General features: G+C 44.8%; 1 protein-coding gene across 1 annotated transcript in view; it reads left to right on the plus strand.

Annotated features, from left to right (window-relative positions):
* The window catches only part of LOC122814240 (cytochrome P450 4B1-like), a 535,277-nt gene that overhangs the window by 192,558 nt on the left and 328,410 nt on the right, over positions 1–14,309 (plus strand). The window contains exon 6 of the mRNA XM_044086838.1: positions 2,404–2,510. Within this exon, the coding sequence (XP_043942773.1) occupies positions 2,404–2,510 (107 nt within the window). The remainder of the gene's footprint in view (positions 1–2,403; positions 2,511–14,309) is intronic.

Consider the following 14,309-nt stretch of genomic DNA (forward strand, 5'->3'; position numbering starts at 1 on the left):
CCTCAGCCATTTCAGCTCATTACAGTACAGAACCACCCCTCTTCTCTCATTCACTGCTGAAGCAGTTCCTCAGGGGGGCCAAAAACTTAAGACCACCGAGGAGAGCCCCTACTCCAGCCTGGGACCTTAACTTTGTATTGGAAAAGCTCACTCTACATCCTTTTGAGCCAGCTGCAAATGCAGAGTTGAAATTCCTTTCTTGGAAAACAGCCTACCTTTTAGCCATCACTTCAGCAAGAAGGGTGTCTGAATTACAGGCTTTCATGGCAGTGGAGCCTTTCGTCATCTTTCATGTGGACAGGGTGTCCCTCAGGACCAATCCCTCCTTCATGCCCAAGGTGGTATCCAGTGTGACCCTTAATTAGTCCATTAATTTGCCAACCTTCTTTTCTAATCTACAGAACAAATGGGAATGAATACTGCACTCCTTGGACGTGCACAGACAACTTAGATTTTACTTGGACAGGACTAAACCTTTCAGGAAATCTGAACAGCTGCTTTTTGCATTTGATGCAGCGGCAGAGGGGAAGGCCATTTCAAAGCAAACCATTTCTGAGTAGATAAAGCCATTGCATTAATTTCTCCTATAAGCACCATGGAAAACCTACTCCACAGGGGATAAGACCTCATTCCACCATGGCTGCATCTACCTCTACAGTCTTTCTCAGAGGTGTCCCTATCAGGGATATCCTAGAAGCTGCTTCCTGGAGTTCTGTACATACCTTCACCAAGTATTACCACTTGCCAATTTTTTTCTAAATCCAGAGCTGGCTTTGCCACTGCCGTCAGTCTTGCAGGGCCTTATAGCTGGTCCTAATGCTATATAATTGCCTCTTCCCATCCTTCGCTTTGGGAATCTACCCAAATGTGATGACTGCAACAGTGAAACACGAAGAACATAGTACAGTTGTGTACATTTACCATAAATGTAGATGTACGAGTGTATTCACCGTTGCAGTCCTGGTTACCCTCCCTCCAGCCCTACGACTTCTATTGACTATACCTCTATTCTTGTTTACTATGCTTAAAGCTTTCTGGTGTATTTGCTTTTTGTTGGAGGTGTAACCTTGTATACAATTGCTTCCCATTATGGGAGCATCTGATATCTGGGGCAAGAAAAACTGATAAAATGGCATTGTCTGCATGCTTTATACCCCTGACTACCTGACATCATGGAAGATGAGACAGCAACCGACGCAGGACCCAAGACTTTGGTAATCAGGCCAACTGAGGGCTACTGCAGGCAGATAACCCAAATGTGATGACTGCAACAGTGAATACACTTGAACATCTACATTTATGGTAAGTGTACACAACTGTAATTTTTATCATCTCATCTCACTTCATATATTTCCCAGTGTCTCACCTATTTTATACAACTGTCTGAGTCATATACTTGATTGGAATATTGTCATTCAGTGGCCATTATATATACTGTAAGGCTGCCATAGCTGTAGGTTCTCTTGTGCAAAAAGCTGTTTCCTGTCTTTCACAGTGACGAAATTCTCTGTACCAATTCTGTCTGCATACTCAAAAAGTGGTGACACAAATCTCTCTAAATTAGGTAATTAATGTCCCTGTGCTTGTACTGCAAAAGAAATGATAGTAACTGATATTTTACCAAAAGAGGACTAAAGCAGAAAGAGAATGAGTTATTCATATCTTTTGCAAAGGGTAGGGAGTGCAGTCCTGTCTTTATAATGGCGGTCTCATCGTGTCTCCTTCTGTTACTCTTTCCATATGAAGACTGTTCCATGACATTTGATATCCCTATGCACAAGAACCACATTAATTACTGCTGCTGCCCATAAAGAGCTCAGTAACCAGGCCATCTTGAATCAGCATCTTGGTCATCTGTCCACACTTTCTTCAAGCATTCTAACTGAATATCACCTGTTGTACCAGGCAATATTTGTCATAGTCTTCCTACAGAGACTTCTGCAACCAGCATCTTCTCAGGGCCAGCCACCCACTTGCCCATAAGCTCTGATAATCTTCCCCAGTGTTATCACTACTGCAACAGTGGATATTTTAATGAACATAATAATTAAGTGTTAGGAACTTCCCAAGTCTGTAGATGTATGAGTATATTCATTATTGCAGTAATATTTCTCACCCTCCATTTCCCTTTGCAGCCATTCTGGTGTTTGGGCAGGTACCCATTTACCATTCTTCTTTTTAGGCCCTACAAAATACCTCCACCTCATGTCTATGTAGCATGGGTTCATTCTGGTAAGGGATGTCATTTTTGGAGCTATACAGCACTGCCTCATCCCTTCTGTGGAAGAACGCCCCACCTGCTATCACTACTGCAACAGTGAAAGTTCCTAGATACTCAACTGTACATTCATTGGATTATGCTACCTTTTAAAGTAATATTAACTCTTTCTCATTTGTCTTTAGGAAAAGTGATACAGCAGAGGAAAGAAGTCCTTAAGGATGAAAAGGAACTAGAGAAAATCCAACAGAAGAGATACCTTGATTTCCTTGACATCCTGCTGTTTGCTAGGGTAAGCAAAGCAATGTACACTAGTGGAGCTTTTCATTTCCAAACCATAGATGTTATGTAGTCCTATCTTGCCTCCATTATTACGTGTGGGTTCAGAGCCTATCCTCTGCTCCGACTCGGCTTTTAGAAAGCTTGAAAACTTCTGATTGGCTCGTGGCTAATAGGTATCCCATGGTGCATGCGCACATTCCCCAGATCTCGTTTGCCACGTCTTCAGTCGGAAGCTTCTTTTGGTTGGCTGTGGCTAAGTGTTTTAGTTCTTTATTATTGCTACTTATTAGGAGTTTTTTGCTTCATGTGAAGTGTTATTCTGATTGCTGACAGCTTTATTGTGATACTGATTTGTGTCTTTAACCAGATTTGACTTATTACTGCTTAAAAAAATTCTTGGGCCTGTTGGCCTTTTGTGAGTGGTTCTTGTGAGTGTGTGCTTTTAGAATAGACCGTTTAACTTGGAGGTGCTAGTTTGTTCCCTTTTTTCCTTTTTGCACTAGGCTCGTTTAAGTTAGAGAACCTAGTAAAACCACTTTTATTTTTTGTTGTGAATGTTAGGGCTAGATCTGTTTAAGTTAGAGGATCTAGATGTTCATCGTGTTACCCTGCTGCAGTCATCACACTTGGGTTATCCTGACGTCAGGCGGTCCCGCAGTCGGCTGGATTTCCAAAGTCTTGGTCCGACGTCGGTTGCTGTCGCTTCATCCCTGACGTCAGTGTGCCAGGGGTATATATATTGCAACCGACGCCATTTTCTTCAGTCTTTTCACGCCACGCTGCGTGCAGAAGCAGTAGCGCAAGTGTGGTCGGCCGACTTCTGAGATTTTCGACGAATTTCAGACCAAGTCTTCTATAAAAACTTTTCTTACCTCAGACTGATGTCAGAAAAAGTTAACAATTGTATTTCTTGTGGGAAGCAAATACCTCATAAGGATTTTCATTCTTATTGCATACCTTGCCTAGGCCCTGATCACGACGTCACTTCTTGTCGTTTTTGTGCTAGATTTAATAAATGTACTATTAAAAGACGTTTTGATTTCGCACAGCACTTTTTTGGTAAAAAATTTAACTATAACATGCCATCGGAGCTACCGACTACTGGCGTGCACAAAAAGCGCAGGGACAAGGACCGACAGCCCAGGCCTAAGCCCGATTCTGAGGCCTTGGTTGATCCTTATCAGTGAGGCTCCAACGCAGCCTCTGACTACAGTTCTGGAACCCGAGACCGCTACAGATATTTTGTCGGAATGTACTAGGCCTTTTTACAGGCCTTTTACTACTTCTACCGACTTAAGCGATACCCAATAAGGCGACGCTGGCTTCATCGCTCAAAACGCTTGGCTTTTTTGCCAGACCGACTACTCTTAATCAAAACGTTTTCAAAGTCGAAGACTCCTTCTAAATCGAAAAAGGCTTCACTTCAGTCTCCTGTTCAAGACCCTATGCCTAAGAAACAGATGCTCAAAAATGGCAGAAGATTTGATTTCTCTTATCAGGGGTTCACAGCCTCCTCCTGACAAAAGGCCTAGACAGGAGGAAGATTCTGCTTCCTCTGAACAACTGTCTGTTTCTTCGGATTCCTCTGAGGACCAAGACCATTCCTTCTCTCCTTATGAAGATTCTGATGCTGAGGAATCTATTCCCTCAGCTTCCCCTCCAGAAGATTACTCTTTTGGGGAAACTTTACACACTATGAGGGAACATTTTCACTGGGAAGGTCAGGATTACTCTGATTCCAAGAAAAGGCTCAGAGAGTTTCTTTTACTCCCCCAACACAGACCTCTAGTCATCCCTCCTGTTTTGGACATTGTGGATGATGTCTATTTAGAATCCAGTTTCAACCCTGACTCGCCAAGCCTGACAGATACTACAGAGCACCTGATTCCCACAAATTCCTTTACAAAAGCCCAGTAGCTGACCCAGAGACTATCTCCCAGGGTCCCAAGGGGGCTAAGGCTTCCATGGCTAAAAATCCAGTACCTTCTGAAAGGGATTCAAGAGCATTAGACAGATGGGGGAAAATGTTTACACCTCAGCCACTTTAGCTATGGGAGCACTAAACTGTCAATTTCATATGCTTAAGTATCAGCAATTCCTGATTTCTCAGTTAAAACAAAAGATAACCACCAACAATCTGAAATGAAAGAAGTACAGGATTTGTTGCACGCCACCGAGCAGGTAGGCAAACATACCTTGCAATGTGGGTTTGATTCTTTAGAGGCCTCCTGCAGAGCAGCTGTCACTGGATAAAGAAACAAAGTCTGCCTGATCATGTTAAAGCAAAACTATTAGATGCTCCCTTACAGCAAGATGTTGTTTTTGTTAAAGCAGAAGAAGTTTTAAAGAAAATGGAAGATAAGCGAAATCAATGCAGACAGTCAAAGATTTTCAGCAGAAACTGACCAACAAAAATTGGTCCTTTCCAGCCACTGACAGGCCTCAGAGGGGTAAATACAGGTGCACCACAAGCTTAGTATAAAATGGAGCACTCCAACCCAGAAGGGAGGAGAAGACAGGTCTCAACCCACCAGAAGACAGACTCAATGACTTGCACCTCTAGCACTATTTGCAAACAACTGGCACATGGTCACAAAGGACAAATGGGTCCTAGACATAATTTTACGAGGATACAGATTCCACTTTCACACCTTGCCAATTAAAAGAGGAATGCCAAACCTGCCACAAAATCAAAGGGCAGAGGCTCAAAAGGCCATGAGAGCCATTCAAGGGGTACCAATTCAAGAGCAAGGCCAAGGATTTTACTCAAGACTCTTCCTAGTACCCAGGAAAGAAAATGCTTGGAGACCAATTCTGGACCTTTCAATTCTAAACACTTACAAGTGCCCAAATTCAAGATGCTAACACTACAGCAGCTACTTCCCATGTTGGGCAAGGAAGCATGGCTGGTAACGTTGGACCTCAAGGAGGCATACCTGCATGTCCCTATCAGACAAAGTTGCAGAAGATGCCTCCGTTTCATTGCAGGTTCAACCCATTATCAGTTCTCCGCACTGCTCTTTGGCTTATCTACTGCGGCCAGAGTATTCACAAAATGCCTGGCACCAGTAATAGACAAAGAGGAATTCAAATATATCCATATCTGGATGACTACCTCATCCAAGCAGAAATAAAAGACATTCTCTTACAACATCTGGCTTTTGTGAAGCATCTTCTAAATTGTCTGGGGGTAGTAAAACGTAAAAGAAGTCAAAACTAGTACCCTCACAAAAAATGACATTCCTGGGTGCCAGCTTGGACACAGCGGCCCAGAAGGCTTACCTTACACCAGACAAGCAATTACAACTGACTCAATATTTCAAGACAATGGCAACAAAGACCCAATTAACTGCAAGAAAAATTCTGCAGGCTTTGGGCTTCATGGCATCTTGCATTCTGATAATTCCATTTGCAAAACTGCATATGAGGAAATTACAGTGGTACCTAAAAAGCGTATGGTCTCAACACAGCCACAGCTTGGACACAGTGATATCTCTCCTTCCTCCTTCCTCAACAGAATTATATGGTGGGCACAGCATGTCACCTCAACAAGTGTCAGCCTTTCATTTTGTCCCCACCCAGGCAAACTATCACAACAGATGCCCTGGGGGAGCAAGGCACAGGGCAGGGCAGGGCTGCAACAGAGAAAGAAAACTGCACAGAAACCAAAGACAAAAGCTGTACAGAGCTGTCCAGAAGCCTTCTATCAAGGATCTACTACAGCCAGGCAAGGCAACTACTGCAGACGGACAACACCACACACATGTGGCACACAAAACAAACAAGGGGGCACACATTCCTACCTCCCTCCCTCTTTGCAGGCAAACAATAATCTTATGGAACACAACTCTGGCCTACCAAGTCCAGTGCCAGTTCCAGCCAGGACAGAAAAACACACAGAAGCAGCAGACGAGAAGCAGAAACATCAAGAATCTCGAAAGTGGAAGCTAGACCTACAAATATTTACACAATGACAACTCAGAGATGGGGTCTACCAAATATAGACCTCCCAAACTACCCTCAAAACTACCAGCTGACAAAATTTTCCCACATTGTATTCCACCATTCCCCTCAAGAAGTGGAAAGTCTCTCTCGCCTTCCAAAACCTGGAAAACCATATGCCTTTCCTCTTCACCTCTTTTCTCACAAAGGTTCTTCCAAAAGGTCAAAAAGGAGAAACCTCGACTGATTCTCATAGCCAGACTGGCCACGCCAGCACTGGGCCGCTGATTGATTGAAGAATATGGCTCAGCCCCCCATGATATTTGCCTCAAATTCCTCATTCACGCTCACGCACAAAGACAAGCATTCTACACAGTCAGAAAAAAACCTTAAAACCTGGTTTTGGCAAAAATCTATATCATCCCCTCAGCCCTCCTTCACAAGCAGTGTACTGATGTTATTCTAGAGGAGCCAGCCAAAAGCACCAGGGAAGGCTTACTCGACAAATGGAAAGGTTTTTTGTGCTTGAACCAAGCTAATCACATTCTGCAGTATTTAGCTGAGATGTTTCCTTCTGTTGCATAAAGGACTCTATTAAAATCCATGCTAAAGCTCATGCTTCAGCTTATTTCCCATCACTTCCATTTCCAATCCTCCCTATAACTCTCTTCTCCTTCTAAGGCAAAAACATTAGACCCAACCTAGAGTCCCCTAGAACCAAACATGGGACAACAACTTTGTTCTGAAAAAAAACTAACGCTTCCTCCCTTTGAACCCAGCTTTTCTGCAGACCTTCAGTTCCTATCCTGAAGACTGCCCTGCTCCTGGCATAAACTCTGCTAGGAGAGTCTCATTTTCCATCAAGACAGAGTTTCTGCAACCTTCCTGTCTTCCTTCATGCCTATGTGGTTTCACCACTAGCTCAAACCCACAAACCACACCCCACTTCCTTCCCACATCACAACAAAAAGTGGGAGCTCCTGCATTCCTTGGACATTCTCAGGCAACTGTTACTACTTGGATAAAACTAAAGCTTTCAGAAAAACTGACCAGCTCTTTTGTTCTATGCTACAGCTTCTCAAGGAGGGCCATATCCAAACAAACCATTTCTATGGATTGGCCATTGTATACGCCATTGCTATATACACATCATGGAAAAACCAGTTCCTCCACCATTAGATCCCACTACCAGGGCAACAGCTTCCTACTGCCTGCTTCTTCAGGGGTTCCTACCAAGGAAATTTTAGAAGCTGCAACTTGGAGTTCTGTACACACTTCACACAAAACATCATCTATCACCTTTATTCTAAGTTCCAGGGGGGCTTCACACCACTGCAGTTCTGCAGGGCCTCATTGCCTCCACTGACCCTCTATGATGTGTGATGACTGCAGCAGGGTAACACGATGAACATAGTACAGTTTTGTACCTACCATAAATGTAGATGTTCGAGTGTTCACCTGCTGCCAGTCCAGTTACCCCTCCCTCAACCCCTCTGATCTACTGGCTAAATCTTTGCTATGCCTTTGTGTGTGTGTGTGTGTAGTGTGTGATTGTGTGTTTGTACAGTGTTGTGTGAATGTGTTGGTTTTTCTGTACTACCATTATGTCCAAAGAACATAAAGAGCATAAACAGTCAGGGTTTAAAAAGTGTATTAAATGTTCGCATAAAATGTCCATCACTGATGGACATAGCATCTGTGTGTACTGTTCAGGGCCATATATCTTCAAGAAACTTGCCTCTTTTGTCATTCCTTTAGTCCTAGAGTGCTCCAGGAACGGAAGAATAAGCTGATCCTAAAGGGCATGTTAAAACCTTCCTTCGAGGAAGACCTAGCCAGTTCGTTCTTCCTCCTCTGCTAGGTCACAATGTTCTAGAAAGGATAAGGGCAAGATCTCTAAAAGGCCTTCTCCAGCCTCAACTCCTGTCTCTGAACCTCCAGAGAAGTTACCAAAATCGGAGTTGGCCTCTCTCTCTTCGGCTCCACTGTCTTCGGAGCCGATTGAGATTCTGGACAAGGACCTTGCATTATTGGCACCAAGTGCTTCAGTGCCGATCACTAGCAGTCCTCTTCGGAGCCGGTCTACAGACATTCCACCAGTCTCCCCTACTCTAAAATCGCCTACATTGCAGAAAGAGAGGTCTCCCACACTGTTCTCCAGGAGCTTATCTGAAAAAGACATCGAGAGAGTGGTGCTCAGACTCCTTAAGTCGTCGGCCTTGCCAAAATTTTTTTCGTCTCCGACCCTTTCGGTCTCAGAGCCGACTCCTGCTACCGATCCTACTCTTTTTCCACCTCCAACCCAGATTGGGCATTTGGAGCAGATGTTGTTGGTACCGGCTATGGTGGTGGCCTCGGCTCCAGCACCCTGTGTGGTTGTCTCGGAGCCGAGCTCCACTCTGACACTATCAGCGCCATCTGAAGTGTCTAAGTTCCGAAGCTCTTCGGTCGGCCCCGAGGGTGACACTTGGAACCGAATCTCTTCAGTGCCGAGTCTTCCTCTTGGTGCGTCGGCCTAAGTGAGCTCGGACCCTACATCGTTCTCAGAGCCGATTCCTTTGGAGCTGGGGCATCATTCGGAACCAGAGGAATCTGTCTTCATGAGGATGATGAGCATGTTGGATAGTTCATCCGTACCACGTAGGAGTACCGATGTTATACTCCCTCAAGCACCGACTACTGTCTCAGCATCCTCTCTCCTCTGGGATGGTAGAGACTCACAGCCTCAGGACCCCCATTTGGGTGGCCCCCGATCTTCCAAGACCTCCCCAAAAGACCCCGCTGAAGAGCCCCCTCAGAAGAGATCATGTAAGAGGAAGCATGTAGATCCCCCTGATGAGTCTGTCACATCTGACACTGACCTTGATAAGTCGGAGGGGTCCCCTAAGTCGTCCTCTGAAGATGTCTCCTTTGCAGACATTTTGGAGATCCTGAGGCAGAGAAGCGGCTGGCCTACCGTTACCCTATCCGATGAGTCAATGTACCTGAAGGCTTTCGGGTCTCAACCCTCAGCTTCATGAGTGTCTCCTCCATTTGATGAATTACTGGATCTTGTGAGTCAGAAAGCATGGTAGACCCCTGATGCTGTGGAACCGGTCCCCAGGAGGTCAAATAAATTTCTTTCCACCCCTAAAGACAAAGAATTTTTATCCAAGGGTTTACCAATTGCTGCCATGGTGGTGGCGGTGGCCACTAAGAAGGAGCTAGCAGAGACTTCTATCCATCCACCTAATAAGGAATCCCGAACGATGGATAGGTACGGGAAGCGTATCTTCTCTTCAGCGGCTTTTGCACTCCAATCACTGAACTAACTATCACATTTGACTTCAGAGAGATCTCCTAAAGGAGTTAGGAGATACTCTTCAGGGTACCTCTACTGAAGCAGTCCCATCTACAGTGTCTGCTCAGTTGGCTACTCTCACATGTATTGTTAACTCCTCCATGCGGCTGATTTTGTACTCAGCTGATGGTGCGTGTAGGGCGGCGGGTTCAGGAGTCTCCTTAAGGAGACATTCCTGGATGCATCTATGCAACTTTGCTCAGCCTTTCAAGTCTGCATTCACCAATGCTCCCACGGACAGATCCTCTCTTTTTGGACCTAAGGTGAAAGATACCCTCACCAGGTGTGAACAGGAAGGAAAGACTCTGTTTGCCGTGGGAGTCCGTTTTACCATTCCTTCTAGACCTTACCCTAAAGGTCAGAAGAGCGGTAAACATTGGTTCAAGAAATCACAGAGACCTTTCCAGGACACACAGGGTGATTCCTCCTTCAGAGGCAGGGGAGGAGGAAATAATGGTAGACGTCAGCCTAGAGGCAGGGGAGGCCCACAAAATCAGGGAGGTCGCGATTCCTTTCGTGACTGTCCCTATCAGAATTCCAGATGTGGAAACCGACTGTGCATCTCTGAAGCCGGTCGGGGGTCATCTGTCCTTGTGCCCAGAAGCCTGGCTAAATCTCATTCGAGACAAGTGGGTACAAGACATTATCACCAGAGGTTACTCTATACCCTTTTCCCTTCCACCATGCCCTTCCAAAAGGATCCCAGATGTACCACCCAATCACAGGGATCAAGCTGCTATAGAGATAAAAAAGCTGCTATTAAAAAGAGTCATCCAAAAGGTCCCAGCAGACCAGACAGGATTCGGAACATACTCCAGGTTCTTTTCAGTTCCAAAAAGAACAGGGGACTGGAGACCCATCCTAGACCTCAGCAGGTTAAATGAGTATGTAAAGTAGTCCAAGTTCCGAATGGTCACTCTACAATCCATACTCCCTCTGTTAGGGAGAGACAGCTGGATGTGCTCAATAGATCTCCAGGATGCCTACTACCACATAATGATGGACAAAGCATCAAGGAGCTACCTACGCTTCCAGCTGGGAGCCAATCATTACCAGTTTTGGGCGCTGCCCTTTGGTCTCACCACAGCCCCCCAGGTGTTCACCCAATACATGGCAGTAGTGACAGCTCATTTGAGGCATCAGGGAATCCAGTCTTTCCATACCTGGATGATTGACTCCTGACTGCCACGACCAGGCATCGTCTAGTTCAATCAAGAGATTCCACAATCAAGCTCTGTTCCCAGCTGGGAATCTCGATAAACTGGGAAAAATCCTCTACTTTGCCCACTCAGTCTATAACTTTTATAGGAGCAAACATAGACACGGTCGCTATGACAGCCAGACTACCTACAGACAGAATACAGAATCTTGTGCAACAAATTTACAGGATACTTCCCCTTCGAAGAGTCAAAGTGAAGGTGGTGTTGCAACTTCTCGGAACTATGGCATCGACCATAACCTTGGTACTTTTAGCAAGACTACATATGAAGATACTCCAATGGCTCCTGTCATCCCAGTGGTCTTTTCAGCAGTTGCCTCTACATCATCAGATTCTGATTACAGATTGCAAAAAAGGACCTATGTTGGTAGATTCAACCAGGTCATCTTACCACAGGGGACTCCCTTTGTACTGCACCAACCCATTGCCACTGTGACCACGGATGCCTCTCTGATAGGGTGGGGGGGCATTATCTTGGCAGCAATGTCCGAGTCACATGGCAAGATCAGGAGGCCCATCTCCATATCAGTGTCCTAGAGATGAGAGTGGTGCTTCTAGCGTTGCAAGCACTTCACGACTTTCTCCCTCTAGGGACGATAGCTATCCAGACCGACAACATGTCGGTGGTCTAGTACCTAAACAAACAAGGGAGGACCAGATCATACCGCTTATGTCGAGAGGCCCTGCGAGTTTGGAATTGGGCGATTTTTTCCCAATGCTTTCTCATTGCAAAGCACATCCCGGGGACTTCCAACGTGATAGCGGATAAGCTAAGCAGGGCAATATTGTTACCTCACGAATGGTCCATGAACCAGAAAATAGCCAGTATGATCTTCCACAAGTGGGGACAACCCTGCTGCGACTGCTTTGCCATCCCCATCAACACCAAATGCAGCACCTTTTTCTCTGTCATCCCCCCTCTGGGAGAGTCTCCAAGAGATGCACTAGTCCACGATTGGCCCCCGGGACTCCTTTATGCTTTTCCTCCTCTTCCACTCATCCCCAAGGTCATACAGAAAGCAATGTTTTTGGAAAGCAACATGATCCTCATCACTCCTTACTGGACTCATCAGATTTGGTTCCCTTTCCTTGGGCCTCACCTGTTAGACTATCCATGGACTCTGGACCCAGTGCCAGACCTCCTGACACACTTCACCCCAGTCTCCACACTCTCAAACTGTGACAGCATGGCTGCTCCAGTTCCGTCACTTGTCAGGCTTCATGATCTGTCTCCAGCTGTAACTCATATTATTACCTCTTCTCACAAGCCTTCGACTTGAAAATTGTATCACAGTAAATGGAAGTGAGTTTTCTATATGGGCACACAACAGAGAAGTTGATCCATTTACAGCTCCCATTACTATTGTTCTAGAGTTCCTTTCAGAACTCTTTCACCAGGGTTCAGTGGCTGCTACACTCCGAGTTCAATATATCCAATTTTCATGCGGGGATTAATTATTCCATTGTTATGTCTCACAAACTGTGCAAATCTTTTCTTAGGGGTTCCATGATGTTAAGACCTCCTGTGCAAGACCCCATTCCTCCTTGGGATCTGAATCTAGTCCTGTCTAGACTTACTCTGCCACCTTTTGAACCAGCCCATAGTTGTCAGTTGAAATTCCTGTCTTGGAAGACTATTTTTCTGGTAGCAATAACCTCAGCCAGACGAGTTTCTGAATTACAGGCCCTGTCAGTTAAACCTCCATATTTAATTTTTCACAAAGGGTTTCTCTCCGGACCAATCCTTCCTTTATTCCTAAAGTCTTTTCTCAGTTTCACTTAAACCAAACAATTGAATTGCCAGTGTTCTTCCCTAATCACTCCAATAAAGCAGAGTATACATTCCACCAATTGGATGTGCACAGGCAACTGTGTTTCTATATCCACACGACCAAAGGATTTAGAAAATCAGAACAGCTGTTTGTTTCTTTTGCTGAGGCGAGAATGGGCTTGCCAGTTTCCAAGGTTACACTTTCGAACTGGATCTCTAGTTGTATTTCCTTTATTTACAGTTCTCAAGGAAAGGAGTTACCCTTTAAAGTCAAAGCACATTCCACCAAGTCCTTCTCTACTTCTGCTGCTTTCCAAGCCAGGACACCTATTGATAGTATTTGTGCAGCAGCAACATGGGCTACCCCTCATACCTTCATTTCTCATTATAGAGCCTCGTTTGGTTCCACGGTACTCAGGAGTATCTTCCAGTGAGCCACCCATACAAAATGCTAGGGATGCTGTCCCACATGTAATAATGGAGGTGAGATAGAACTACATAACATAAAGAAGTTATGTACTCACCATAACGTTCCATGTATGTAGTCCATCTCGCCGAACATTATTACAAACCCACCCACCAGCCCCCTTCCTGGAGGATCTGGAAACAGTTTTTCCTTTTCTACAGTGGTTTATACCACAAGGGCGCCTTTATTACACTTTATTCTTCTGGACCTTTGCCCTTTTTCCTGTCTTATCCTGATAGACTAGTAGCAAACAAGGTCTGGGGAATGTGCGCATGCACCATGGGATACCTATTAGCCATGAGCCAATCAGAAGTTTTCAGGCTTTCTAAGCGGCCGAGTCGGAGCTGAGGATCGGCTCTGAACCCACAAGTAATAATGTTAGGCAAGATGGACTACATACATGGAACGTTATGGTGAGTACATAACTTATTTTTTAAATGTGTCCCTGTGTATAACCACACAAGCTTAATCAGTAAAGAACCTAATGAACGTATATTCTATGTAACTAGTCTATGTAACTAGAGTGATACACGTAGAGAGAAAGAGAGAGAGTAGTTTACTTTAACATAGTTGCAGAAATTCTAAAAGGATTCAGCATAATCCATAATTGTGTAACTGTAGAAAATGACAAATTTCCTTAATACTCCTTATTTTCTGAAAATGCTTAGCCCTGACTGTGCCAATAATTCTTGGCTTACCTCATTTAAATTCTATTGTAGTTAGAAATGAGTTGGTGACTGCTGATGTAATAAACATGAAACATTAAAACCACTGTGCATTGTAGCTGATCCATAATAAAACCTTCAGCACTCTAGTGGCAGTTATCTTTCTTTTGTTTTGGGCTCATGCAGATTTGCACTCTTCAGTCAACTTGAAGAAGGTAAGTGGCAAAACCTTCTTCTTCTTTCGGCTTTTCCCAGTTAGGGGTTGCCACAGTGGATCACCTGTTTCCATTTCTTCCTGTCCTCTGCATCTTGCTCTGTCACACCAACCACCTGCATGTCCTCTCTAACCACATCCATAAACCTTATCTTAGGCCTTCCTCTTTTCCGCTTACCTGGCAGCTTCATC

The sequence above is a fragment of the Protopterus annectens genome, chromosome 10.part0 (assembly GCF_019279795.1).
Source record: "Protopterus annectens isolate FY-2018-M chromosome 10.part0, PAN1.0, whole genome shotgun sequence".
Classification (NCBI taxonomy): Eukaryota; Metazoa; Chordata; order Ceratodontiformes; family Protopteridae; genus Protopterus; species Protopterus annectens.